General features: G+C 45.7%; 2 protein-coding genes across 6 annotated transcripts in view; both read right to left on the bottom strand.

Annotated features, from left to right (window-relative positions):
* Positions 1-60: 60 nt before the first annotated feature.
* Positions 61-18,268, bottom strand: LOC139102017 (pancreatic triacylglycerol lipase). Of its 2 annotated transcripts, XM_070655631.1 has the most exons (10): positions 15,400-16,202; positions 5,684-5,850; positions 5,241-5,395; positions 4,267-4,386; positions 3,773-3,919; positions 3,402-3,630; positions 2,836-3,258; positions 1,864-1,990; positions 1,336-1,551; positions 61-1,255 (listed from the first exon to the last, which is right to left on the bottom strand). In XM_070655631.1, exons 2-10 carry the CDS (start codon positions 5,847-5,849, stop codon positions 1,153-1,155), a joined length of 1,686 nt encoding a protein of 561 aa, XP_070511732.1. In that variant the 5' UTR covers position 5,850; positions 15,400-16,202; the 3' UTR covers positions 61-1,152. The 2 variants fall into 2 exon arrangements, with proteins under 2 accessions (XP_070511732.1, XP_070511731.1); XM_070655630.1 differs by lacking the exons at positions 61-1,255; positions 1,336-1,551; positions 15,400-16,202 and adding an exon at positions 18,163-18,268 and having other exon boundaries at positions 1,628-1,990.
* Positions 17,363-27,976, bottom strand: part of LOC139102015 (pancreatic lipase-related protein 2) — a 75,574-nt gene continuing 64,960 nt past the window's right edge. For 2 of the 4 annotated variants that reach the window (XM_070655627.1, XM_070655626.1), the window contains exons 3-8: positions 22,420-22,691; positions 21,922-22,192; positions 19,608-19,847; positions 19,295-19,528; positions 18,880-19,207; positions 17,363-18,380 (exon numbers count right to left, since the gene is read on the bottom strand). In XM_070655627.1, the coding sequence (XP_070511728.1) occupies positions 18,275-18,380; positions 18,880-19,207; positions 19,295-19,528; positions 19,608-19,847; positions 21,922-22,192; positions 22,420-22,691 (1,451 nt within the window). In that variant the 3' untranslated portion in view covers positions 17,363-18,274. Of the gene's footprint in view, positions 18,381-18,879; positions 19,208-19,294; positions 19,529-19,607; positions 19,848-21,921; positions 22,193-22,419; positions 22,692-23,252; positions 23,681-23,806; positions 24,458-24,830; positions 24,952-27,976 lie in introns of those variants that run through there. The other 2 variants (XM_070655624.1, XM_070655628.1) reach the window with 2 other exon arrangements.

Raw genomic sequence — 27,976 nt, 5'->3', positions numbered from 1 at the left:
TCGATTTTTATTCCCCGATATCTCCGAGAAAGAAAACAAAATGACACACTTTACATAAACTTCCACGAACACATAAATCTCACATATATTTTATAAAAAATATCCCCCATTTTATTTTTGTGCAATAGTATCCATACTTATAACTAATAAACTTTATTTTACAATGCAACAATTTATACAGATATAAAAATAGCTCGGAATATTCCTATCACTAACAAGAATTGCCTTTTATTACACGTTTTGTACACTTTATTTATAAAGACTGTGAGCAAATAGCAGTATAGTTTGTCATCTTAAGGCACCGCGTTTTGCGCATTTTTTAATTTTTATTTTTTATTATTATTATTTTTTTTTTACGATTCTTAAGCTATAAGAAAATATCACAACCTATCGTCATATTCATATCGCGAAAGACAATACGACAACCATATCGCCGTACAAAAAAGAAAGAAAATAGCAATGTATAATACATAGAGCGTCGGTTTAATAGGAGCCTTATCTTAGCGATCACTGAAGACTCTAGCGATAGTCACATCCACAAAAAGTTAATGTGTTATTATCTACTGTTATATACAACATGTACATAATAATTGATCAATACTAATACTGAAAAAAATCGTTAAAGGGAGAAAAAAAAGAAGCAAAAAAAGCTCTCTGTCCGAAGCACGCTCTCATGGCTCGTCCGATTTCGCACCTAGATACCTATTCGTTGAAAATTTCACTTCCTACGAGCGTTCTCGTAATCGTCGCGTCCCAATCGCGTCGTTAAGCGCGATTATTAGATTTTAATTTTCGTCGACGGACGAATCTCTAGGAACTCGATTATAGGCGTGTAAAACGGCGAATTGCGTCAGACCGTTTCGTTTGTCGGCCTCGTGGAAGTGTTAATTGGTAGCTCGTGCCACTGGTCCGTATTTAAAGAAAGCGACAGATCGGATGCGATAAATAGAGAAAGAAAGTCAAACACATAAAACGCCTCTTCCACTGTGTACATCGCGAAAGAAATTACGGGGAACCACGACTCCCTCGTTTCGTTTCGTCATCATTGTCCGACTTTCGAGACTCGCCACCCGATGGAAGCAGCCGCCTTGGCGTTTTACGATTGTTACGTGACGCGATCTGAAATGCGATCTTCCACCGTGGAGCGGATCGTCAGCAATTGTCAACGAACATGGCGGTGGATCCGCTCGCGATCTCGGCGTACTCTTGCCTTCCGGCTGAGCAGAGTCTGCTGGAGAAGTCCGTCTCTCGTTTTCTGAAAGCGGAAATAAAGTTAGATGCACGTAATAAGACCGGCCGGGGTCAATTTTCTCCGGTCGCGCTCTAGTTCCTCACCCTCTGCCCGGCAGGTCCATCGCGTCTACTCTGACGCTGTTGACGTACAGGCGGTCGTTGCACCAGAAGAAGCACAGCGACCTTGGCTGCAGCACGTCCATGTCATAGACCCAGGACAGCTCGACCCGCCTGATCTTGCCAATGTTGCCGACGGAACCAGTAGGATGGGCCACGACCATCCGCGCGGTCGACCCGTGCTCCAGTTTCATGTAACCGCTGCGGATTGAAACAGCCCGTTAAAACGGCAAAACGAATGGAGAAGAGAACCGGTCGGACCTATCGAGCGCGAAATTGAGTCCGGCCGTAAAACAATTTTACGGACGCCGAGTCTTTCGCGTGCGACGGTCTCGCTCGGGATACACGCGCGAGAGCGAAGCGTCTCGTTGATCCGTGTTCGCGCCTCCTGCTCGGATCTCTTGTTTACGATCGCGTCGGCTACGCGAGGCGTGAAATTAAACGAGCCGGTGGTTCTTAGCCCCAGCTGCCGGGTTCGAATGTGGGTTATCGCCGCGATAACGATTTACTTGCCTGGGAGTGAGGTCCATGTTGCGTATGACGCCTTTGTCGGCGTGGAGAGTGACTTTCATGAAGCCCTGCACCCAGCTCTCGGCGGTCGGCGGTCGGGCGAGGTTGATGGTGATTCTGTAATGTCTTCCTAAAAGGCGATCGGTATCAGAGAGCAAACCTCGAGAGAAAGAGATCGGGAGGGGGCGAGAAGGGATAGAGAAAGAGAGAGACGTCGTTGCTTTTATCGCTCTCGGAGAAAGTCGCGTCTATAGAGAAAAGCCGCATTGCTCGGCAGATAGTCTTCTTCGCATCGATAGCCGAGGAATTAACCGGCGCCTGTATAGCCGGGCCGAATAAATCTCGATCGAAATTAACGCTCGGCGAAGTGAGCTCGTAATCGCGGCTGCGATATTTCTTACCGTGACACTTTTATGATACCTCGATTAAAATGCGCCTGTCTAGAAGCGTAAGAGCACAATGTAATGGAAAGCTAACGGTCCCGGCGATGCTCTTAAGTAGTTATTACTATTGGGAAAGTTAGTGGTTATCGAGTTTTCATTCCATAACGCCGAAATAACTGTCTGCTAGCATTAGCATAGCTTATACTACATAGCGATACTATCTCAACTAAGATCAGCGTATAATCAGCGTGCATTATTCGTTCGCGCCATATGCATCTGTATCTTAGAACGTTGAATACGCGAGGTCTAGCGCACATTTACGAGTAATTTAATCCTTAACTGCGTTTAAAGATTTTCTTCAGCTACACTGAGAAAAAAATTTAGTTGCATACGTCCAAACAAATGTTTATTTAAAGTGAGCAAAAATACATTTACATTAGTAAAATATATTGTCTATTTTAATATATTTTATTAATTCAAATATATTTTTGCTTACTTTAAATAATTTATTTGTTTGAACGTATTCAACTAAATTTTTTTTTAGATTAAATTATTTTTTTTCTCAGTGTACGTTTAGCCGGATCGTACTTACTGCAATACGGGTCCTCCTTGCCGGTCATGAAGAAGAATTTCGAGCCCAGCAGAGACGACACGTCTTGCCCCATGGCCTGTCGGTTTACCAGCGCCGGACTGGTATCTGCGTGGTAGCCCATTACTCCGCAGCTCAAGCTGTTGTTACTCTTGCAGGAAAAGCACTCGCCCCGTAGGAAGCTCGCGTAGCTCGAGCACTCGTGCGCCACGTACTGGCACTTGGAATTGATGCTCTCGATGAAGAGCTTGAGCGCGCGCACGTGGTTGCAGGCAACCAGCACGCGCGAGGCCTCTTCAAGGCCTTCCCGTATCAACGTGAGCGGCAGCGACGGCGTGGTCTCGCTCAGATCCGTGCACCCGGGCTGCTCCTTGCCGTTGTTCGGATAGAAGTCCAGGTGTCCGCAAGGTTGGCTCATTCCGTATCCTGGAAGACCTTGCCATGTACCACGTTAGTTTAGAAAATGCGATTTGCGGCGGAGACCGACCGCAATCAAATTTCGTCATTTATTAAAAAACCTGTCGCGTCGACTAAGCGTACAAAGATACCGCTCGTTGCGCGTCGTTTACCTAAGAAAAATATGCTCTTTCCGTCGGTGTGAATCACGTCGACTAAGCGGGCGTCCGTGTAATCCAGGCGAAGGTGGCTCGGCATTCCCTGGAAATACGGCTCCGCGGGATCCAGCCCGGTGATACGTCCGATATTGCCGCCTAGCTTCTCGCCCGCGTAGCCGGCCGTGTGAGCGCCAAGGCTGTGACCGATCAAATGTACGTCGTTTGGATCCAGAGCATAGTTCGTCTGCCGAATTAAAAGTAGATACATTAGCAAATACCGAACTGTCACGATTAGAAATAAAAATTCTAATAAATAAAAATAAAATTTACTGGTGCGTACACGTTTTTCTGCTTTATCCGTTTTATAAAGCTTGAAATTTACTCACCTGCAAGTGCTTGATGAGATGAGCCAGTTCGAGTCCGACCAGCCTCGTGTTCGCGGTCGCTTGGGTGTACAGAGGTAGGCTTCCACCCGCCCAATCGACGACGATAACATTGTAATCACCGTGCACCAACAACTCGCTCCTCATTTCCTATACGAGTGACATTTCAAGGATAAATGCTGGCAAAATTATTCCCGCGCTGTCGCGTTAAGAGCTGCGTCTGTCGTCAAATGTAATCGTGCCACTAGGTCGCGTATATATTTATTTGAAAACACTGACGCAACATAGCAGAATAAATGCGTTTTTTTACCAATACGTTTAGCTTGTAATCGACGACGGTCAGGCGATGAAGATGTACGACGTAGGGCTAATCTTTGGTACATGCAATTGGTATCGTGAGTATGACAAGTTCGGTTACGAGTACATAACACAAGGATAAGAAAATCCAAGATGATAAACGAGTATCGATTTAGAAATTAATAAAATAATTAACTCACCTTGACCCAATTGCTGAGCGGAGTGTCTATGAAGCCGTGTATAATGAACTTTGTTTTTCGTTTCGGACTGAAGTTCGAGTTCTCAATGGATTTATCCTTGGCCACTTTTAATATTTGACCCTGTGGGCAAAAACGACGCATTATTAAGCGTACACTTGTGTATTGTAATACAAGAAAAAAAAAAAAAAAAAAAAAAAAAATTTTACTGTTCGAAAAGCTCGTTCGGAAGCGTTAATTTTAAATTTTAAACCCTCGTACATCTTTTTATTATTGCCAAGAAAGATTGACTTTATCGACAAAGAATTATGTTTAGAGACGCGTATTCGCGTCCAGCGAAAGACGATAGCGGTAAGAATGTCACCGCGGATTACTTGCTAATTGCGAGGCGTACGTAAAAGTATTTATTTTGATTTCACGATTCAGCGGTTTTACGCGAGGCGAATGATATATGTTTGTGCGCGTGCAGTTATGTGGCCAGGCATGTGATTTCACCGCGCGCATTATGCTGGAATCGCAGCCCGATGCCTGCGCGCAGACCTGCTGCTCTCTTCCTCCTTGGGATATCCATTAATTCATAAATCAGAGATCTTATCTCGGCAGGCGTAAGAATAGCGCGCGGCGTCAGGTAGCGCGAGTACGCGCCCGCCGGCACGCGTGTTTCGTTTAATTGATGGAGCTAATTAAGATATCCCACGGGCGTTAAATATTTACGGCCGATCTCGCGAGCCGATAGTAGGCGGGCACCGGTTATTCCCGTCGCTTTTTCAAATACGGTTTCTCGATCCACACGGTCATATGTATACGCGGAAGGCGGTTTAACACCGTATCGGATTTACTAGCCGTAAAATTCCGGTCGCCGATGAATTTTGATCTATCCCGCCCAGGTTTCACTTTCGCCGAAACGCGAGCTCTCGAACACGTCCGACAACTCCGGGACCAGTCCGCGGAACGATTTAACCCGAGCTCGTCCTTACATCGAGAGGATTCTGATGTGTGTAGAGGATGAATCTGGTGTTGATGACTTCTCGCGGTAGCGGGAACACGTTGAGGGGTCGATGAATGAGGTGGTACCAGCTCCTGGTGATGTTCAGGCAGCCCAGCTCGTCGTAGCAGCGCGTCTCGTTTTCGACTGCAAGAAAAACGTCCGTCGTTAATTTCCCTCGTTCCGCACGAATTATATTTTCGCGTTTCGTCAACGCGTTTGTTCAACGAAAAATATTTCGCTGGCAAAACGAATAAAATCTCGCGCGCGAATAAAATCTCGATACTTAAATGTTTGATGCACGTGTTTTTTTTCTCTTCTTTTCTTTTTTTTCTCTTTTTTTTTTTTTTTAAATTGTAAGGTACAAGGTATTTTTCTTTTTTTTTTACGTTACTACGATTGGATCTTCTAATCTGTTTGTGATGTAATAGTTACAAGGCAGCCAAGGTATGTTGACTTCGATCCGATCACTGCGCGCCCACTGCCAAGGGTCCAGGATTCCGGCGGAGCAGAAAACAGGACTCAATGCGACGAGAAGCAGGATCAGTGCTCCTTCGCCGTTGTCGCCGACTCTTCGTCCGTTCATGCCGCTCCTCCTCATTCTGCAAAGAAAAAAAAAAAAAAAAAATTAATTCTTTACGGTCGATTTACGCGACAAGAAGAACGAACTTGCTTGGAGAAGAAATACAAATTAATGAAAACTGTCATGTAAAACGTTACGAGCGCACTGGACCGCGAATGGATGTAGAGCTGTCGAACAAATTCGACGAAGAGCACCTGTCAAGTCCGAGTGTTTCACGAGGGTTAAATCGCTACTAAATGTTCCAGAGGATCGACGCCGAACCTAAAAGCTGAGCCGGACGGCGGTATTGGTGGGAGTTGAACGACCTTTGATGTTTCGCGAGATAATGAGGCTGGCAATCCTTGCGTTTATTAGAGAAAGATATTCCATCGTATTGCGTAGGAATCGCCTTGAGATAGCCTCGAAAAGGTATTTTTAGCAACGCCCAAAGCGGTTACAAATAAATATCAAAGTAATGCATATTCAACGGAGGAATATTTGCAACTACCTCGTTCGCAGCACCGAGGCGGGATGCAGCGCGAGATGATGAGATAAGTCCCGACGTGTATCTGCCAAAGGGGCGAGCCAGATTCATTTTATCTACCTGAACAGGCCTTTGTCTGACCGGATTGACAACGTCACGCGCATGTATATGTATGCGCTATTATTCACGCTGCGATATTCGCCCCGCGTGTGACGCGTGATGCGTGCACGATGACGCGTTGGCGGCCGCGACAATAGAACGAGGAAGAGGAAGCCGGGCCCATGTTGACGTACTGGACATCTCGATGATATAACTGACGTGTCGCGACGCATAAGTCCCGCCGTGGCTCTTCCATTTCGCGACGGAGATCGCGGCCTAACGACCGCCTACGGACGCGATCGCTGGCGCGCGAGTTTTGCGATCGCGTCCCAACGAAGTCGAGGCGTCGATGAAACGATTGTTCTACTTGCAACCCTCGTACGCCTTACGCAACAGAGGACGATTATGTCACTCGCACGGGACCGGGTATCCGTGCCTCGTTGAATGTAGATTATGTCACACGTGCTCATTGCGCTCACGAAGAGGGACATCGACTGCTGGATGCAGCTCTTCGGCGTTATCAGCGCGAAGCTGCCATTGATGGCCGCGCTTTCACCGGGTACCAGGCCATTCCGGTCATTTGCAATGGAAAAGATGCGACGCCCCGGCATCGCGATCGATTCCCGATGCTTAAGTGCACAGTCTGGTAAACAGGTAGATCGCATTACGTCGTTTAACGACTGTAGCACGGAGAAGCCTCCGGCGTTATTCACTCGCGAAAACGCCGCCGGCTAACGAGACGTCTCTTGATCGCGGGAAAACAGCACCGATAAGGTCGTTCCAAAGATTACTCGGTTCGTCTGAATTTAACGCGGAAAGTCTACGGTCCATAGGAACCCCTCGTGAGACCCATCGACTTCCACGGAGAATACTAGGTTGATTTATGAATAAGTTCCGCTACACGATTACCAAGTTAATTTTTCTGAGAAACCAGTCTTAATTACGTATCTAATCGCTTGATAAATCTAAGCTATTCTAACGGTTTTTACGAATAAAAATGTTACTTGTTAAATAAAACGAAACTCATTTGCAAATCGCAAATGAAAGAAATCAAGTTCCGATAAACATCTCTCTGCATCTTTCGCTTTTTTTTTTTTTTTTTTTTTTTTTTCCGTAACGTGAAATTAAGACTGGTGCCTTTGATTATTGTTCGAGGTAAATTATCCCAGTTAATTGCGTTTTCAACGATCAGCGGTAGGAGGAAAAGGGGCGGAGGAAAAGGACGCTCCACGTATATTGGTAGGTACGGAATGTAACGGCAAGAGCCGAGGGATAATTCGAAACCTGTTGCGGAACGAATATGGGCAGCGTTCGTGCGGAATGTCACGCGGTATTTTCTGCATTCCCCGAACGAGAGCAGCCTCTCGGAGCCTTAATCTCTCCCGATTGCGCCGCGAGGCTACTTTAGTGAGTCACGCGTAACGAACACGGAACGCGGGACCGGGGGTTTTATTATCTTCCGCCGCGAATTGTGGCAATTTAGAGGCGCGTGCACGTACGCGCGTACCGTTTTCGAGGTGTACGCGCGGACAGCTTGATCAACCGCTTAAGGTCTTTTCGTCTTTGTGCCCACCACTTTCCCTCAACTTCCTAGAGACCTCTCGGAGCAGCTCGAACATTCGTCTCACAATCAGGTCCGGTCTCTGGCGAACGGCAGCGTGAGCGACATTGACACGGTAATTGTTGAGAATACCTAGGAAAATTGCACGCTCGTTTCGATCTCTCGCCCGATTGTTCTTCCACTTATCGCGCAGCGCTTGAACCCGCCGGCTCCGTAGAATCAAGATAACGGGTCGATGACGGTCGATGATGGATTTCGATCGCGCCCGGTTCTCGGCCTGTTCGAAAATTACAGGTATTGTTTTTCGTTACTTTTGCCGTCGCAACGATCTTGGCTCTCGGAAGCTGTCATGAGACGGGCCGAAAGGAAACCGGCCCCGTGGTCTTTCTCTTTCTCCTTTCCTCTCGCGCCTTCTTTCTTTCTCTCAGTCGAGTCTCGCATTTCACCGTTTGCTTCGGGTATTAAATAATTATTATTTCGAAAGCGGGAGAGTGTATATGTAATCGCGGCGCCAGTCGCGCGGGGAGGAAAAGGGAGAGACGCAACACGGTCGGCCTCCGTGTAATTGTGGCCCAGATTCGGCGTCCTTCCCTGCGGCAATGCTGTACCACTTCCTGTATGTCTCTCGTGCTCTCTCTCCTCCACTCCGTTCTCCCATCGCCTCCTGCGAGCCCTCATCTGTAATGCGAGCCGCGATGCGCGTCCTTTCGCACATCCCGCGCCACCGCATCGACTTCCCTGCGAAAGGCTTACAGCGAAAAGGGTATTCTTCGATCGCTAAGCGCACTTATGCGGCACGCGACACTTCCGTTACTTTCCATATAAGTCCGACAATTCGCGCGAGAAAGCATGCCCGCGGCGGCACGCGAGATCTTGAACCTGAAAGGTCAAATCGCGCCCCGTTACGCAATCCCGTTTATAAGAAATGCGTCACCGACGTCGTACGCTGCAGCTTTCGCAAGAGCGCAGCGCTACAATAACCCTGGCTAACAAACGTCGTACTTCGATATCCCGAACGATCTTGAGAAGATTGATTAAGAAGACGTTGTTTTGCAGCCTAAAAAAATGTCGAAATCATATGAAAATCGGCGCGGCGGGTGGTGAGAGGTCGCGCAAGGCCGCATTCCTATTTGAATAACCGTGCGAATTTATTTACGATCGATTCGGTCGCGCACTCGTTAATTAAGTATTTCAATGTATCGAGGAAGGCCAGTCGAGGTTGGTCACATCGAAACAACTCGCGGCTTTATTTTTTTTTTTTTTTTCTACGAAGGACGGCGTTTTGAAATCGGAACGAAAGTCAAATCGCGTGAGGAGACGAGAGAGCGCGACGCGTTCGGCAGCATCATGACCTAATCCAATCTCCGCGAGGAGAAATTCCTCTTCCGATCTTTTGCTCGCGCGCTACGTAATCGCGCCTTTCCTTCTTCCCCCCTCTCGCCCTCTTTCGCCAGCTTCCTCGCGGCCCGCTCGTATTTTTATGCGCTCTTCTCTCGCACGTTGCGCAACGCGCGCGCGTGGCCGTAAATTCGTGCGGGGCCCCGGCATAAATTTCACCAACTCGTCTCATCTCGTCTCATCTCGGCTTCAGCTACAGCTTGCACGTCCGACTCGCGGCGCCTCGCGCCGTCCGCGACGATAACTCAAAAACAATTTTTGCCGCGCCGTTTGTGCCCGGCGTAGATTAACGTAACGCTGCAAATGATTTCAAGCGTTTCTCTTCTCCTTCTTTTTAATGAAGAAAAAAAAAAAAAAAGAGAAAAAAAAAAGAAGAGAAATGCCTCGAATTATTTGCAGCATTACGTTGACCGGATCCGTAATCGGAGATATCGCGTAATTCGACCAGGTAGCGATAGACGTACGTGAATCTGCCGTTCTCGTCCTCGAGAGATTTGCAATCGCGCGGTGTGCAATAAGGGTTCCCCGCGATTAAAAGAAAAGGCCGGATGAAATCCAACGAAATCAAGAAAGTTAACCGATGGGAGGAACATCCGCGCGGATGTTAGGTTTCGACAGTCGCGGCTTTGCGCAAGAAATTTACGATAATAACGGCAACAAGACTGACAGTCGTCGAAACGAACGTCCAATATATTTTTCATCGGCTCAAGTATTATTGATCGTTCTACCAAAATATCTACCGACGATGAAGACTCCACGCAGAAATATTGTTGCTCGGCCATTGAGATTCAACTTGTACCACGAAGTGGGCATGTTCTCCAATCGCCAAGAGAACAGTACGACCCAGCCATTATCCACCGCAGCGTTTAAATTTATAATTTCACGATGGCCCACGAATACTGCAAAGCTGTAATAATTCTTAGTATAATATTTTCTCCGCGAAGGTTTAAACCACCGCCGTTTTTCGTAGTCGCAGTTCGAGCGAGCGATTTATCTGCGGCGATTATGTAACGTAACAATACGTGCGCTTTTTCGAACCCTCTCTCAGCTCGACACTCGAGTGTCGTCGCCTCGTGTACGTTCACCGCGTCGCGATTGATAGCTTTCCAACGATCGGCCTTTACACTGACCTACATACCTGGCGTGACTCGGCTGTGCTCGCGGAATCGAAGTGGAGGCCGCCTCGCAATCCGCGTGCACTCACGCGTGTACGCACAAGCCCCAGGCCCAAGGGACTCGCCTCCTCGTGGCTAAAGATGGGCTCGACGGCGGCCCGCTTTGGCGGTGAAGTTTAACGCCGTTGCATAAGCGTTCAAACGCGACGCACTCGATCGGCACGCCGGTTGCAAAGCGACGAGGCAAAGCTGCCGGTTGCGAGAAAGACCTATCGGAGAAAATTCTCCGCGGCGCAGAGGCGCGATCGAACGGCTCGTTCTCCATCGGTCGCAAACATTAGCGATCTTACCCAGCGGAGTAAAATTCTATACGTAAAGCTCAACGCTCGTTACAGCAAGCTGCAGCTGGTTGCCCGCGATTGGATATCGGGTACCAGCCAAGCGCCGCACTTTGCGACGTTATGCTACGCATGGTCATCGCGGAGATCTCGCGATTATTGATATCTCCAGACGGCGTTGAATAACACGCGAGCATCGCCGTTTCTTCAGATAATATTGCATAATGAGGGTCGCATTTTACTTACGTCGCGCGGAAGACGTACGGCTGTCACGAGACCTACCTCGTTCTTAGTTTTCAACGGCGGATTAGACGAAGACGATGCTCGCGGAGAAAAAGTCCATCTTTAATTGAGCCGTGAATTGAAAATTCGGACAATTAGAATTGAAGTCTATGAGACTCCGGGATTTTCACGGCGATACTAACGCGGAGTTCGCAGATTTCACGCCGGGAATTCGCTGCCATTATACCGCTCTAATTAGATAATCGTCGGGTTTCCTATTTAGTTACGGGGACAAAAGAAGTCGACGGTTCGTCTCGCACGCTTTTACACGGCGCGAAGGTTGTCGGCAGGAAAGCTAAGGCTTTTTTGCCGCTGGTACCAGTTCCAAGTGTTCTCCTCTCGAATTGATCGTAATGATTTTTCAAGCGACTCCAGAAAAAATTATTTCAGTATTATTAATTTACGCGATACTGCATCGGATTAAACAGCTGTTTGGAACTTTTTGTATGTCAGAAAATAATTTATTAAAATTAATTTTAAAAGAAAAAAAAAAGAAGGAAAAAAGTTATGAAATTATGAAGAAATGCTACCTCATTGAACATCGTATTTCTAAACGCATTTTTCACGCAGGTGAAGCAAGGTCCGTTAATAAATCTTCCGCTTTTCACGTGGAATTTTCTCCCGTGCAGCCGCAATTAAGCGTGTTCGTCGCAAACGAGTTCTCGTCAGGCTAATTGCTCCCTAGTTCAAGGAGCTGTCGACGCGCGCCGCGATTTCCACCGACGTCTTTCAATTTCTTCGATAAATCAAGCGGTCGGTACGTACCATCCGGTTTCACCTGCGACCCGCCGGGGCGGAAATTCAATGTCGTGACATTCGCACGCGGGGCACCCGGATGACGTGCGTCTCGGCATGAGGTTTTATTTTTCCGGTTTACGCGCGATTTCTGGTATCTAACGGCAAGTTCGCGGAGCGTCTGAGATAATTACCGCCGGCAATTAGCTGGATGAGAGACGCGGCAGAGCCGCGCCCTCGTCAGCTCTCGCGTCTAAGGCGATCAACCGATCGCGCTTAATTACTCACGGCGCTCAATTAATTCGCGATTAACGTACGTAATTAACGATCTCGCCGTCGCGCGTTTCGCCGAGATCTCTTTCTCGGATACGGCCTCGGTGCGATCGGGTACGAATCCTCCGATTCCGCTTCTAACGAGACTCCAGCGGACGCGGAAGCGGCGTGAGATGCGCCCGGCGTCGCCGGGAATGCAGATGTACCGCGATGCGGACGGCCGCCGATCGCGAAAGTTGCAGCGCCTGCCCACCGAGTTTCTACACGTAATGACTTCTCGCGCCATGTGCCATGCTCGCACGAGCTCGCGATTTTTTTTTCTTTTCTTTTTTTTTTTTCTTTTCTTCCGCTCGGCGTTTCTCCGCCTCTCTCGCACCGACGATCTTGCCGCCTTTACCCGCTCGCCGATCACGATTTAGCGCTTCAATGTCGTGTGCGCGCGTGTTCCGCTTTTCCTCTCTGTTTATCGGTGGCGGCGAGATCGGCGTCGCGAGAAAGAGAGGCAGAGTAACGCGGGGGAGATCGGGCCGACCGATCGCGTGAGAAGTAAATAACCGGTTGTTAAGGTGTCGCGATTAGGGATCCGACGTGACGACGGAATAACCGAGGCGGCGTGCTAGAAGTCGCGGTATAGAGAGGAAACAGCAACAGGAAGTGCACTTCGTTCTTGGACATTGAGATATTTACGATTCTGCGCGAACTGACGAAGATTTTCAAGCGCGAGGTACAAGCTCGACCCGCAGGTCGGCTGCAAGTTCTGTTGAAGACTGTTGACAGCTTCGCGGGTACTGAACGGAGAGGAAACTGTCTTAAATGCCCACTGTAAAACGGACACCTCCGATCAGATCGCATATAGTTAGATTATGTTAGGATTAATTTACAAAAACCAATCGGTGGTGTCTGTTTTATATTACAAAGTTTTATGCAAAGAACTACTTTTACCAACACGGATTAACGTTGATCGCGATTTACCTCGCTTGCTATCTTGTTTTATATTCTAGAATTAAAAAGTGATAAAGAACAGATTAAACCGAGACTAAAGTTAATCTGTATTGGTAGAAATGTTTCAAAGTCCGTATCGGACTAGAGATTGGAATTTAAATTAGATCGAAGTTCGATGAATTAAAGCAGATGTCGGCTCTTTCTCTTTTTATTTATTTATTTATTTTTTAAAATAAATTTTAATTCAATTTCAGTCTTAATCTCTAGTCTGATACGGGCTGTTAGCGCTTCGCTTCGCGCGTTGGCTCTTTTCCGGCCTGCAGTTTAATGTCGGAGCCGTAAGTGTTAATTGTAATAGACAGCATTCCGCATTTCCGCGGAGAGATAAGCCGTTTTCACGGTTTTCGAGCGACCGGCGCTCGCTTTTGCGCGATTAACGGGGAAACGGCGTTTTCTTGCGGAAGTAGCGGGCGAGCCGCGGAAACGCCGCGCGTACATACATGCATACAATCCGCGTTTTCTCGTTTACTGTCATTGCATAAACGAACGACCGCGAGTGCCCTTTGCGAGTCACGCGAAGCACGATGACGGATACCGATCGCCGAGAGGAGATCCAGCGAAAGATCGGCGCTTGCGACATCGCGACTGGTTACATAACGCGACACTTGACGCACTGGTTCCTGCATTTTCGCGACATCGTCTGCGATAAGCTTCGCGATGTTTAAAAAAGACGATCTTACACGGTTCTAGTCGAAAAGGTTAAATTATCGCGGATAGAGAGAGAGAGAAATTGGGGTTATTTTCTAAGACAGCGAGAGAATAATTTTTTCTAAACGATCGCGAGTACGCGCGTGGCATTTAAAAGCGTCGAATAATTTCTTCCCGAATTAGTGACGGATTTGTAGAAATAAAGAGAATTAAAAAAAAATTACTCAGTAAGATTTGCCCGTTACGACGCGAAGAACAATGTGCGCCGTCGGATAAATTTGCAAGTTAGATCACGGCTATTATTCTTGCCGTTTCGTTTATTTTACGTCTTAATGCCATGCACCTTGGGTCCAACAGCACTCTCGAGCGGCAAGAGCTTTAAATTCTTCGGGACTTTCATCTCGCCGGGCGGCGGAATTGATCTATGCAAATTCGCCGATTGTTTTATGACGAATGTTTGACGGCTGATGTATAATCTCGCGAGCTCGTTGCGATCGTTTCGCCGCGAATCCGCACGACTCAAACAGCGAAAAGCGGAAGTAAGCGGTTTTCTTCTTCGTGGCCCACGTGATTAGAGGCGGCCGAGCTAATTGATAGTGCGCTCTCGTGATCAGGATTTCCGTTTCGCGGGATCGATTCTCACCGCAGCAAATCGCAGAAATTCATCGATCAGCGCCGTTGATTTACACAGGCGTCGTGCTCCACGACTTTGAAGAGCCGGCTAGACCTGGCTTGATATATTCGCGATGCGAAGACCCGCGTGCACGCCTACGTGTACATACGGGCTCGCCCGGAGAAAGTTCACGTTACTCGTCTACAACTCCGTCTACACAGCCGCCGTTCTTTCCCCCGTCACGCGTGCACATGTTCCCGAAACGTTTCGAAGCCGCTGCAAGCGTGTACCCGCTTTCTGCCATCGCTCATCTCACGAACTCGACGCTCGAGACTCGAAGTACTGAATTTAGAAAAGAGACCGTTGCTCCGCGTTCGTGGTAAACCGCTCGGCACAAAGCCCCTAAATTATTCCCCGCGCCGGAGACAAAAGCAGTTTTCCAAGCGCGTCGCCGGCTAAACAAATCGTGTTGCAGCACCGCCTGAAAAGCGACACGACGGCTGGACGTGCGTTCGTGATTTCGAACACGTGTTCGGAATCGAAATTATGCTAAGAGCGACGCACTCCTGCGACGCGCAAGCGGTGTTTTCCAACGCGACATGAGTGGTTAAGCATCTAAGAAAGCGAGCGTGACAAATGTGGCAAAGCGCAGCGAGATCGAGAATTAAAACGACTTTTTGTGTACATCTCTCTCAATAAATTCGAGCGAAATCAGCCTACTGATTTGCGCGTACGTCGAGTGAGTCATATAATTACGCGCTGTCATTTCGCCAAGGTCGTAATAGCGATGTAACTCTTATGTAAAATATTTTTTCGCAGACGGCGATAGATCATCTTCATTATCTCGAGAACGGAAAAACAAAGCCCATAACGAAACCAGGAGAGATTTAATATTTTTCGCTTGATTTCTTTTTTTCTTTTTCCATCACGTACGTTTGACTGCGCGATGCGCGCTCAGGCGAATGTGTTTCTCTTTCGTCGCACATCGCGCGCGCGTTCCTTCGGCCCCAATTTGAACGTCAATTTGCGCGATTAACTCACATTTTCGCAGCCGTCCTCTCATGTCACGCGGCCGTGCCTCTTGTCGCCCCTATCGGTCCATCGCAGAAATTGTCCCACGCAGCGGTTCAGATTGTCGCGTGTATCCACGTGATCCTCTCGCGCTCGATGCTTAGCATTACCCTTCGCGGATCGTCCTGCGGAATCTGGCGCGCTCGATTGAGACGGTGCTCCTCGACGATGCGGAAATTCGCCTCCGCTGAACCTCGCAACGTTAGAAACGAAAGGGGGGAAAACGGCTATTTGCGTTTCGCGACGCACTCGAGAGAGGTACGGATTGTTGCGCGGTGAGAGGCCGGCGCTCGACTGCTCGAATGCACGGCGGGATTCACAACCTGCTCCGGAATACCTGGCTGCCCACCACCGGACCGCCAGGTGTCGAGGTTCATTCGGGGGTACGTGAAGGGCCCATCGAGTCGGAATCCGAGCGGAGAAACGTCGCGAGATCCCCCCCCCCTCGCCGTCGCCTCCTCGCGTGAAAAACTGTGGCGGAAACCGGGGGAGACGAGGGAAAATTGCCGGCACCGCATTACCTCGCTTATCAAAGGTACCGTGAAGTAAAACATGCCAATCTACGACCGGACGAACGTGCGACAACGCGACCGATGGGAAAACATGAACGTGAGCGCGGAACTCTGTTCGCCGCGTCAATGACTTCGGAATAAATAATATATTATTTCCTGTATAATTTTTTTTTACTTTTTTCTTTCTTTTTTTTTTTTTTAAGCTTGTTCGATTCCGTCTTTTACCTTTTGATGCTTATTTCAGGTTTGCGATAGGCGCTCGAGCACGTGCCGAGGACTATTACGAGTAGAAAGTCCTGATCTTTTCTTTTTCAGTAAATTCTTACATTGAATATCACATACAACGCTTATAATAAATCGGATATCAAATAGCGGAATGGAATTACGATACCGCCAACGAGATATTTCTAAATAAATTTTATTCCTATGTACACTTCCGCTAGAGAATGATCCTTGTCATAATTAAATCGCTGGGACTTATCATGTATGTACGTTGTATAATGAAATGTTTACGTATAAATATCAGCTGGCTCGAAATTAAATAATTCACTCTCTAAATTCCTTAGTGATAATCCACTCAAAAAAGTGAGTGGTCTGGTCGAGCCACACGGTTTAGTGTAACTTTTCACTTACACAGTGTGAATTTTTCCACTCTTTGCTCTATATATAAATGTATATACATAAGAAATCACACACATTATTTTATTTTATATATATAATTATATATATATATATATATATATATATATATATATATATATATATATAAAATAAAGTGACATGTGTACTTTCTTTTGTAAAGAAATAATTTCACTCTACTTAATATCGAATATATTTACTTCAATTTTAAGCGAAGCACGTTTACTGTTGTAAAAAGTAAATTTTTTATTTTATTTTATTTTTTACTTTTTCGAAGTGGCCGAAATTTCACTATCGTTTGGAGCGAATATCCATTCACTTGGAGTTAGATTTCACTCTAAGAAATTTAGAGAGCACATATCGTATTAATATTCTTAACTGATTTTCTTAACTTTCCTAACGAGATCCTCTGTCCTCACATCTTCTCCCTACGAGAAACACCGTGCTAGCTGAACCTATCGGTTACGAAACTTGCAGGCAACAAATCTTCTAAATCGATCGAATCGAATCAAACGCTATTCTGGAACATCCTCATGGATTTTCGCAGCTCATTGGGAACGCAAAAATCGTCCGCGACCTACATTGCGTTTCGCGTTGCTTAATTCGACGCGATAAACGAAATTGCGAAAACGAGAACGTCTGCGTAACGTCTTTATGCTGAAATAAGTAAAATATGTCTCCCGCAATACTGTCACATTAATAAATGAGTACGCCGCTAATTTTAGCGGTGCTTTTTCACGCGCCGAAACATTCTTGTTCCTTCACTATATACGTTCGGTCCCTTTTGTTTTTTTTTTTTTTTCTTGTGCCTCATTGTCGGAAATCTTCGTTGTGAATTTATCGCGCGATGTCTTAGCAGCGTCATTAGTTACGCCATTGTCACCACCGACTCTCGCACAGCTCGGCAAAGCGGGATTGACGCATTTACGGTCACAAATTACGGGGTCAGCGTACAATTTGCCGATGCGACGACGACGATGACGATGACGACAACGACGAAAGTGTCTGGCAAAGGGGAGAGAGAAAGAGAGAAAGAGAAAGACTTCGGGCGCATAATGACAGTGAAAGGATCGTGACTTTGCCATTGGTCGCGAGGGAAACCGAGGCTATTATGCGCATTCGCCTGAGCTCACGATCACCCGCTCGCCTACGACAAAATGAGCAAGCTCGGATCGAATCGGAAACGGAGTTTCCGGAGATTAAATGTCATCCGCGTGAAGTTAAGACCCGTAGGGATTACAGGGGCCGGTCGTTTACTTTATCATTATTGTGAGAGCTCTGTGTTGAGTAATGGCACTTCCTACGAAATATTATATACATTGATAGAATATTTTCCTCTCCCATCGATAGTTCCTATAAAAAAAAAAAAAGAAAAGGGGCGAATCGAGAAACTTTGTATAGCCTTCAAGAGATTACGTGGTTTCCTGCATCTAGCTAAAGTCTTATCTCGCTGTAACGAGCAAATCGTTGACTCTCGCTATCAATTCCGTTGCAAATAAAATTCGAAACTAGTATAATTTCAATGGTATGCAATAGTCGAGTTACGCAAGGTTTATTTTATTTTCCGCTAACGAGAGATTACCTTTATCTGTAACTCGCGAGACCAGCCACGCTCAACGAAATTATACAAGTTTCGATGGGAATCCTCGATCGGGTAGAAAGGGCCGAACGTCACGCGCGGATCTCATCAGTTTTCACGTGGAGACCGCGTTGTGTTCCATGTTACGGCAATTTTCCGTGGTCAAGGTCTTGGGCTGGTTGGCGATCAGAGTTTTCGTCTCGTCTGGGCACAGGGTAACTCTGCAATAAAAAAAAAAAAAAAATACTTTACAATTAAGTATTGAGAACTGATTGACATTTCGATCTCCATTTGGCACCTCTGTTTAGTAATTGCGCAAAACGCTGTGTAATTATTCACTCATTATGCACGTCCTACTTCATAAATGTCAGCGACTCATTTATGACGCTCATTGCGCTCATTCCAAACCTTTTTTTTTTCTTTTTTCCGAGAAAAAATGCCTGCCGTTGGAACATTCGCGCATAATAAAGATCGCGCGGAGAACAAGCCGCGGCGCGGAGGACAAGCCGCCGCGCGGCAGTAAAGCCGCGGAAAGCTAATAAAAGACGCGGCGTGTGAGAAATAGCGCACTTGCAAGGGATTTACGATTATTTCCTTAAGCCTCGCATGCGGCAAGGACGGTTGCGTATAATACATACGAAACTTTGCGTGTTTCAAGGATCTAACGTAACGTACGATATCCGGGCCATTCGCCGTAGCGAACCGAAGCAAGTTTCTCACCCGTGGTCGGTCTCCAGATTTTTGACGATCACAGAATCGATGTAGGCCCGCGGCGTATGCAGCAACCTCCACGTGAGCGGGTTGAAGACCGACGTTTGATATTCCCAGGTGATCTCCAACGAGTGTGGCTTCCCGACAACGTCGCCGGGCAAGACGATCGTGTGCGTGCTTCCGGGCTCGTAATACTTGGAGGTCGGACTGAGCTGCATCCTTTCGGTCTTCCTTCCGCTCGAGCCGATCACACGTACGACGAACATCCCGACCTCCCCTCCGTACAACAGACTCTCGTCTGTTTTCGAAATGTTTATCGTCACCTTGTAGTGAGCCTCTGTAATTTTTGTTTCGTTTTAATCGAGCTGTCGCTTAAACAAATCAAAGGGTTAAAAGTTTAGTAGAAATGAATAACGTTACTAACTGCAGAACGGCTTGTCTTTTCCAGTCATCAGATACACAGACGCGTGGTAGTTTCCAGGCTGAGCGTCCAATCCGAATCTGGGACAGTACTGGTTCACGCAGTCGAAGCAGCTGCCCTCCTGAAACTTGTCCCAGGAGCCGCACGGAACTGCCAAGAACGGGCACGGCGAGTTTATACTTTCGATGAAGTATTCGTAGCTGCGGATGTGATTGCATCCTAGAAACCTCTTGATTCCTGAAAGAGTGGGTGGATTTTAGCGCGAAGGAATATGACCCGGACTGCCTCGCGGCGGTAAAGCGGTTGGGAAACTTACCGCGAAAGAAACTGCCGCGTTCCAAGGTGATGGAATTGAGTACGCCTTCGTTACAGCCAGGCTGATTGCGGCCGCTGTTGGGATAGAAATCGATGTGTCCTACCGGTTGCGTAATGCCGAGGCCGCCGCTGATAAAAAGATTGCAGTCGGTGTGAATGGCGGTCACGAACGTCGCGTCCGTCGGATCCAGCCGGACCATCGGCGACGTATTGCTGAAGTGCGGCTCCGCCGGATCAAGGCCTGGACAGAAAGAATTACGGCAAAGGTTAACGTAATTAACGGCTAAAATCGGCACGAGACGTTTAATGAGAATCACGTAACTGCGGCGCCGATTACATTAAAAAAAAAAAAAAAAGAAAAAAGAGAATTAATTTGGTTATTGTTACATTACAATAAATAAATTAATAAATAATTAAATATGTAATAGCGCGTAGCCTTTTCGCAAGAAAGAAAAAACCGTCGTTGCGAGGGCGAGTTTGAGATATCCCACGTGGAAGTCTACTTATGCGCGGTGATTATTTGACGACGACTTGCATCTCGCCTCGACAGTTATTCTCGGGACGCGTTCCTTCACGCTTGAGATTGATGATACCCCATTATCTTTCTCGTCCTTATTCGGACGAGGCCTATTCTCCTGTTATCCTGCCACTTCTTGAGACAACCTGCTCTCTTATTCTAGTTGTTTACCGCAATCGCGTCTCCGGACGTGTCCAGGAGCCACGCTTCTCGTCCGCCGCCGACCGTATTCGCGGATCCCGGGCACCCTCTCGCTAAGGGGATGTTTTGCCTCGTGGTGGCGAAAGGACCGTCGATTCACCGATCCCTCAGCGAGTTCCGCGGGTCTGCCATCAACGACGAAAGGCTCAGTGCCGCCCTTGTTAACACACTTCGCGCCTTCTTCTGCTATCCTAGTAGTTCCCGATGGGATCGATAGCTTACGTAACGACCAAGCCCCTCCACTTCTGATCGGGTGCGTTCGAATTCATTGATTCCGCCCGGGGGGGCGAACGGTTCCGCAGGGCTACGCTTAACCGATTTGATTAACTCGGATTCGCGCACTTCCGATCGGTTTGTCATTGATAACGCAAGTTGCATAATAACGGCGCGGCTTTACGACGGAGAATCACGCAGAGGAGAGAACGATGTGTTCTTTATGTAACGATTATGCCCCGAATTTTCCAATTTCCGCATACCACGAGGTAAGAAGGAATTCCGAACCGATGTATGCTCGTTCTACCGCTCGATATCGCGCATTATATAAATCCGCCGATACCGTAAAACGTAGCGAAGTGCGAGGTAAGTAAATAAAATTTTACAACGTTTTGCCGTAACGACAATCGTTCCAGGTATTTGTTCGCAGTGAGAGGTATCGTTGCTCGATTGCGTTTGAAAAAAGTTCCGCTAATTATTCACATAGCAAGGACAATAGAAACGTTGCGTTAAGCATTCTTTATTACTTTTTATTTGATTGTCGTTGTTAGAAAATTATACGCAATTAATAATTACGTAATTCAGCTGTTAATAATTGAATTAATTTTTCTGAAAAATTTCTTGTAGAAAATTTGAAGAAACGTTCGTTCTCGCAGTACAGATTAAAATGACTTTACAATCACGAATGACGTTCCGACCCGAGAAATCTCATCTTTCGTTAGTAATAATTTTTTAATTAAATTGATTAATTTTTTTTCTTTCGTTTTTATATTTATTTATACTTTTACGTGATTAATAACAGCGCGAGATCGACCCGCTGGACCTTTTCAAGCAAGCCGCTTCTGCGGGGACTGCTATCCTGATCATCTGCGATTCAATCGGCTATTTTCGTAATGCTCCGAGCTGCTTGCGATCACAAGAGAGAAACCCGCTCGACATTGACCGATTTCAAATAGAAAAATGAGGAAGGAAAAAAAACAAAGTGTTGTTACGACCGCGCCTTCTTCTTTCGTTCGCATATTTTCACGAGTCTATTCGAAGAGTTTTTCTCTCCTCCTCTCACTAACTCTGCGCTTTCCTTTTTGCAATCGCTTATTCAGCCTCGCATAAAGAGACTTTTGACACTTTCCTCTCTCGCAACCGCTTCTCGAACCTCTTATAAAGAAGCCCGGCTTTCTTGTCGTTCACGTAATCGGTTGATTATTTAATCAATCATTTTTCATTCCTGCTTATTCATCCGCTCCGTGTAAAGACCTAATGGTTATTGTGCACAGACGACGGTTACCTTGTATCGCGTAATATGAAAACAGTCGCCCGGCGGGTATAGGTAACATACATTTAACATCCGCGCAATTTGTGTCAACGATTTATCGTAAAGCTTTACCTGTGATTCGAGCCAGCTTGTAGTTGTGACGACTCCGCAAGTGGTATCCCACGTAGCCGCAAGTGTGGGCGCCTAGACTGTGGCCTATACAGTGGATCTTCGAGGGTGGTAATCCCGTGACTTCGATCAGCTGCGCGATCAAGCGAGCCGTCATCGCGCCCACCAGACGCGTGTTCGCCACCGCCTGGGTGTAGGGTGGTCCAGCCCCGGCGAGCCAATTGACTATCGCGACATTGCAATCCTCCCGCACTAGCAGCTCCTTCATCATTCTCTATCGTAAAGTTCGTGGGAATAAAAAGTTCAATAATCGCAACTATAATTGTGCAGTCCTTTTTCGAAAAACTTTTTTTTTTTTTAACGAAACATGACACGTTATTCACGTTGAATTAAAAGTTAATTAAATTGTGCAAGAGCATTTCTTTTTTTTTGTATAGAAAAAAATTGATATAAAATTGTTCGATGTTATTATCGATATTATTATTATATATTTAAACTTACCAAAACCCATGTTTTATCTCCATTATCCAGAAATCCGTGGATAATGAAATATAAATTATTCTTCTTGTTCAGAGGCGATTTCCGGACAGTCTCGAAGCTGTCGATTTTTAATTCGTGAGGCTTTTCAGCGTGTTCGTGCGTGTAAAGAATGTAACGAGGATTAATGCTGTCCGGTCGTGCGGGAAATGTAGACACCGGTCGATTCTCTCCTGACCATGGTGCTCCGATATAAAAGCAACCGTACGGCTCGTAACATCGCCACATGTACCATTCTAATTAACAAAAAAAAAAAATATATATATATTTATTCTTTGATTTTTATCATAAAAAGATTGTAATTTAATTCGCAATACGAAAACCAATTTATTGTGTTTTTAATATAAATCAAGCAACTATTGATTTATTATGAAGTCTTTACGTAGAAAAGATAATCGTCTCTGCTTTGAGAGTCCTCAACAGGCTGAAATCTAATATACGAACATTCAGAAACGAGAACGTATCGTATAAATATCGATTACATCTTTGGGTCAAATGACACTTATATACAATCGAGTTAGTACATTCTAGACGTCTTAAATATTTATTATTTTATTATGTAATATGCACTGCAATTGAAAATATTATATATTAATTTCATTAATGATATTATATATAATTTATTATTATATTATTCTTGTGAATTATTTACAAAAGCGTTTAAATTGTTTTATCTCCTCTTAATCAACTTTCCAATTACCTATATCGACGAGATAATTTATTGCAGATAAAACAAGGTTGGGAGATTTCGGATAATTCTCAAGTTGTATTTTTTTTACGAAATCGTCGTTACTCACGTTATGAAAACGTAGAATTGTTTCGTCAATGGCAAATATTTTGGCATACATATCTAACTGATTTGTTCACCGTCCTTCACTAATATCAACCAACGTTCCGAGCAACCGACGTTACTACGGATTCTTCAGAGGTTATCGCGCGTCCGTGATATCTCCGGGGCTCTATCAGTTCCTCGAAGACCCCGTTGATGTTTTGTCTCCGTGTTGAGGATCGACGATTAATGATCGACACAGTATACGACCGCACGTGACCGTATATACATATACGTGCATAAGATATTAACTCTCACTTTCTTTACAATCCTTTCCGACTTTTGCCTTTCGAGTACGTTCTTAAGTCTTTTTCCGATATAAATTTTAAATTAATCAAATATATTTTTATTAAAAAAAATTTAAATTATATAAAAGACAGTAATACATTTTTCTTTATTAATTTTATTAATTTTTTTATTAAAACAATTTTTTTATCTTTTTTTTTTACGAATATATTTATAAGTTATAGAAGGATGTTATTTATAAAAAATTATAAGCAAATTTTTGGAGCTGATACTTACGATCGTCAAAGTCGAATTTATTTTCCATTTCCTCCGGTGATAAGGTCGTGGTAGTTACATTCTGAGCAACGCTAATATTCTTCAGGTCTGTCTTTTCGGGTAAGGTAGCCATCATGTTGGCCGTATACGCCAACACCAGCAAAGTTTCGTTTAGGAAAGACATGTTGAAATGTTTCGCACAAACAGATGTTTACAATCTTCAGGCTGAGATACGTATAACTTACACTTCTTATAAAGCTTTATAGAATATTTTTCGTATTACACATACCGTTTCATCAAATGGCAAATTTATATTCACAACATTTGCATTTCTTCAGCCGCAGGTGAAAAAGAATTTCTTTGGTAAACGATATATTGAGTAAATTATCACAGTTCAATATCAACTTAATTTTAATGTCCGTATGAAAAATAATTACAGACGACGATGTAATAAAACTGTCTTTTTCTTTTTTTGTCACTTTACTTTCCCAAAAATTGGCAATGATAAACGTTTAAGGAAACTGAATCTTCGGAACTCTCCCAGCAAGTTGAACGAACACTTTCGCTTTAAACGCTGTTGAAATTCGTTGCGACGTCCTTGGCGTCGACTCTATGAGAATCTCGTGAGTTCTAGATGCCTGTCCCGTCGACGGTGCAATTCATTACTGCCAGCTACAATGTAAGCCGCGCGATAAACAGTAATAATAACGAAAAAATCGATTGACGCAAAAGCACCAATGATAGCACTCGCGTCGGCGGCGGTTTCGATATTGAACGTTTTAAAATAAATGAAATTTTAATTGCGCGCGCAGCTGATCTTACGGCACACTAATTAACAGTGTTAATTCAAGCCGTTAACGTCGAACCTTTTATATAGAAGCCTCGAGGTTTTTCTAAAATCTTTAATTAGTTTTATGTTTAAAAAAAAGAAAAAAAATCCGTTTAACACTTTTCCTATTTAAATAACCGTTAATTAAATAAATCGCAGCGAGTGCTAAAAATAACTTTCTCTACGATCGCGAGTGCTCCGGTACGCTTGCTGTACCGGGACAAAGTGTTGAGACGTTCAGAAAACGTCACGGCGATGACACGGTCACGGCCAAGCGCCTCCGATGATCTCTAGTCCACTGATCGACCACGCACTAATCACTCAAATTTCTGCTGACCCGCCTGAACTTCGTGTTTCTGCCCCACTACTCTTAGAGCTTAACTGGGAGTTCTCTCGGAGCGGTCCGGTTTCAAGATGGGAAAACGAAAGGAAGGTCTCGACATCGGTTTTCCACGTCCTTTTTCTATTATACAAACGCACCGAGTTTCTCATTATTATCATTATTTTTTTTTTTAAACAATCAGCTTTTGTGAAAATAATTATAACAGCTCATTTGCCATATCTTCGTCCGTATATTAATTAAGAAGACGTATTCTTTCGACGAGCGAGTCTCTTCATTTATTATGTATATTAATATTAACTATAAATCGTGCTTTTTTAGTTAAAATTTTTTTTCCAGTTTCGATGAATTTTTACAAAATGTTGAGTTTGTGAAAGAATCTGTTTAAGCTGACTGGCGCTTTGTAACAGATATTCGAGGTATAGGTCGTTAAGCGAAGCGATGTTGCTACGGAGTTCAGCAGGGTAGCGTCTCTTCTTGGCTCGTTCTCAAAAGGACCGCCCTTTTTGTAGCAGCCGCCTTTTCGTGGAAGCGCGTCTCTTCTTGGATGATACCAGACGATAAATCCAGTAATCCAGAGGCTCGCGGCTAATTAAACCAGATCAAAGGCGCTCAAGTGCTCGTTAAAGCGTTCTCATTTTTTTTTTTTTTCTCCGTTCTAAGTAGCGTGTTCTTCGCGTTGTCAAGGTGCGGTGTCGCGAACGCGAGTAGCTAAGGAGACTGTCACGAGAGTATTCGCAAGTGAGAGCAAAACGGTACGACCTGCGACGAGATTGATTTATCGACGTCGAGAAGCCGGGCTATGCGGGTGCGATTGACGTGTGCGCAATTTTCAATCTTAGCCTTCGTAAGAAAGAATGTATCGACTGCCCTCTCAGCTAAAGTTTTTTCAGCTTTTTAGCAACCAGGTATATACGCTTGGTTAACACAAGGTAGCGAGACCGTCGTTCACCAGCTGCATTGAAAGGCCCATTGAAATAAGACACGAAACGGGCTTTGCGTAGTGGACAGGATAATACAAAGGCTGCTTTCCGGTCTAGGTATATGTCGAACCGATCGATATACGGGTGGGTCGAGAGCCGGTAGCACGCCATAGAATTGGCGCGCACCGCCCTATGGGGTGCCGCCGATCCCGGGGCTGTGCCTGCGTAAGCGAAGCCTCACATATCCCCCAGCACATCCCTTCGCGAGTTCACCCCCGTGGGGTGAAAATCGTCCTCCTGCACGATCGTGAATTCCTAATACCTCGCACCCCCGAAACCTCTCTCGCAGTTACTTAGAAAACATTGCAAAACCGCCGAACGTGCCCCAGGCCCGCGGGACTCCTGGCTATTTCTGCGGGCTTGATAGGCGGATCGTACGACTATTGCATCGTGATTACCACGAAAAGTATGAATGACAGCTGAGCGGTACAGCCGGGAGCTGCGCTCCCGAAACGCCGTCGCTTACCGCGCATAAAATCTACGCCCAGATCCCATCGCGACTTCCAAGCATCTCGACCGCTCGCGGCTTTTCAACGTAATTCCTTGACATTCGCGATAAGGAATCTTTTATCCAAGCGCCACTGCTTGCGGAATTAGAATTTAATTGAACCCATAATTAAATCTGTATCGTTAAATGCGCAATTAACGGCGGCGTGCTACATTGAAAAACAGTGTTTCTCTTATACGAGCGTTTACGGCGCGCAGTACTTTTACGAGAAAAAGCCGCGAACAAAACCGGTTTTCCTTCTCGCGCATTAATCAATTAATTAGTCAAACGTGCGGGATTACGCGCGGCTGTTTACCCCGAAGATGTAAATGAGGAGGGCGGAGGAAAGGATGGGAAGAGAAAGGGGGATCGAACGTGGAGGTGCGCTCGTAGCTCGCGCGTGGGCAGCCACGCCATAACGTGGGTCTTAATGATATGAACGACAGACTGCCGTGCTCCCCCCCTCCCCTCCTTCCCCTTTTAGCCTTGAAGGAGCCCTTGAAACACTCCTGGCCACCCTTGCTACCCTGTTACATTGCCCTATCCAATCCCCATTCATTTACATGCGCCTCCGTGCAAGGCGACCTTCGGGCCGAGGCTGCAAAGTGATTTACCTCGCCGGCACGTAAAGCAACCCACACGAAGCGCCGCTCGGCTAAATTGCTAATTATCCGGCGGGAGCTTGGTGCCCGGTGCATTCTACATCGGCGTGCCTCGGTCAGCGTGCCCGAGCTGGTCCCCGCGTCTATATAATTACGGCACGCGGTTTATCGCTGGATTACGACGGTGGAGACCGGTACAGGGAGACCGTATATCACGGGCTTATCGCTCAATCGCTTTTACTGCCTATTAAAATTTCTACATTCATATTTTACGTCGCCTCAACAATTTTATCTTTCGGACATCTCGGGGGATTTCTTTTTTCCGGCGGCGTTTAGCAACGATCGCCTTGAGAAGGAAAAAGAGAAAAGAGTCGCGTCTGATTAGGAGAAAAATTCCCTCGGCCGCATTCAGCTGGCATGCAGACGAGTGCGTAAATATTTATTCGTTATACCGCGATGACGTGAATCCAGCTCGCGGACGTTGAAACTACGCTGTCCGTAAAAGTGCGTTTGTGCGCCGAAGTGTGCGTCAAATACGCGGATATTAATCGTACTTTGCACTGTTAATCTGTCGCCGTTCGTAGTTACGTAAATTCCAGGCAATGTGCACGTATCGACAAAAATGAAGCTTCCCGGCGGCGAATATACGCATGTAATTCGAATAATCTACCGTGTAATCAATTATATCGTAGTAAGAATTATTCAGCCGAAGTAAATACCTTTGACTTAAATTTCTTATCTGCATTAAAAATGTACTGTTTACATCTCGTTATTCTGCGGGTGCAAAAAGTAAGTGCAAAATTAAATTTCAGGAAAATTGCGCGCAGAGCAAGATTGCCATTCCGAACTAGAGACAGTTTTTAATTTGTCTTTTTAAAAGGACTTTAATTTTATAATTTTTATAATTAGTGCTTATAGTATTAATGAGGATTGCGTCGTTGGGACGTGGG

The sequence above is a fragment of the Cardiocondyla obscurior genome, linkage group LG04 (genome assembly GCF_019399895.1).
Source record: "Cardiocondyla obscurior isolate alpha-2009 linkage group LG04, Cobs3.1, whole genome shotgun sequence".
Lineage (NCBI taxonomy): Eukaryota > Metazoa > Arthropoda > Insecta > Hymenoptera > Formicidae > Cardiocondyla > Cardiocondyla obscurior.
The sequence above is the reverse complement of the archived record's forward strand: the minus strand, read 5'-3'. Positions and strand labels throughout refer to the sequence as shown.

Excerpts from the sequence above, each read along its gene's own strand:
- LOC139102017 (XM_070655631.1), bottom strand. The coding sequence starts at position 5,849 with ATGAGGAGGAGCGGCATGAACGGACGAAGAGTCGGCGACAACGGCGAA. Across the intron at positions 5,396-5,683 it reads CAACATACCTTGGCTGCCTT|TCGAAAACGAGACGCGCTGC; the intron begins GTAACTATTACA and ends TTTTTCTTGCAG. Across the intron at positions 3,259-3,401 it reads AAAGAGCATATTTTTCTTAG|GATACGGAATGAGCCAACCT; the intron begins GTAAACGACGCG and ends AAGGTCTTCCAG.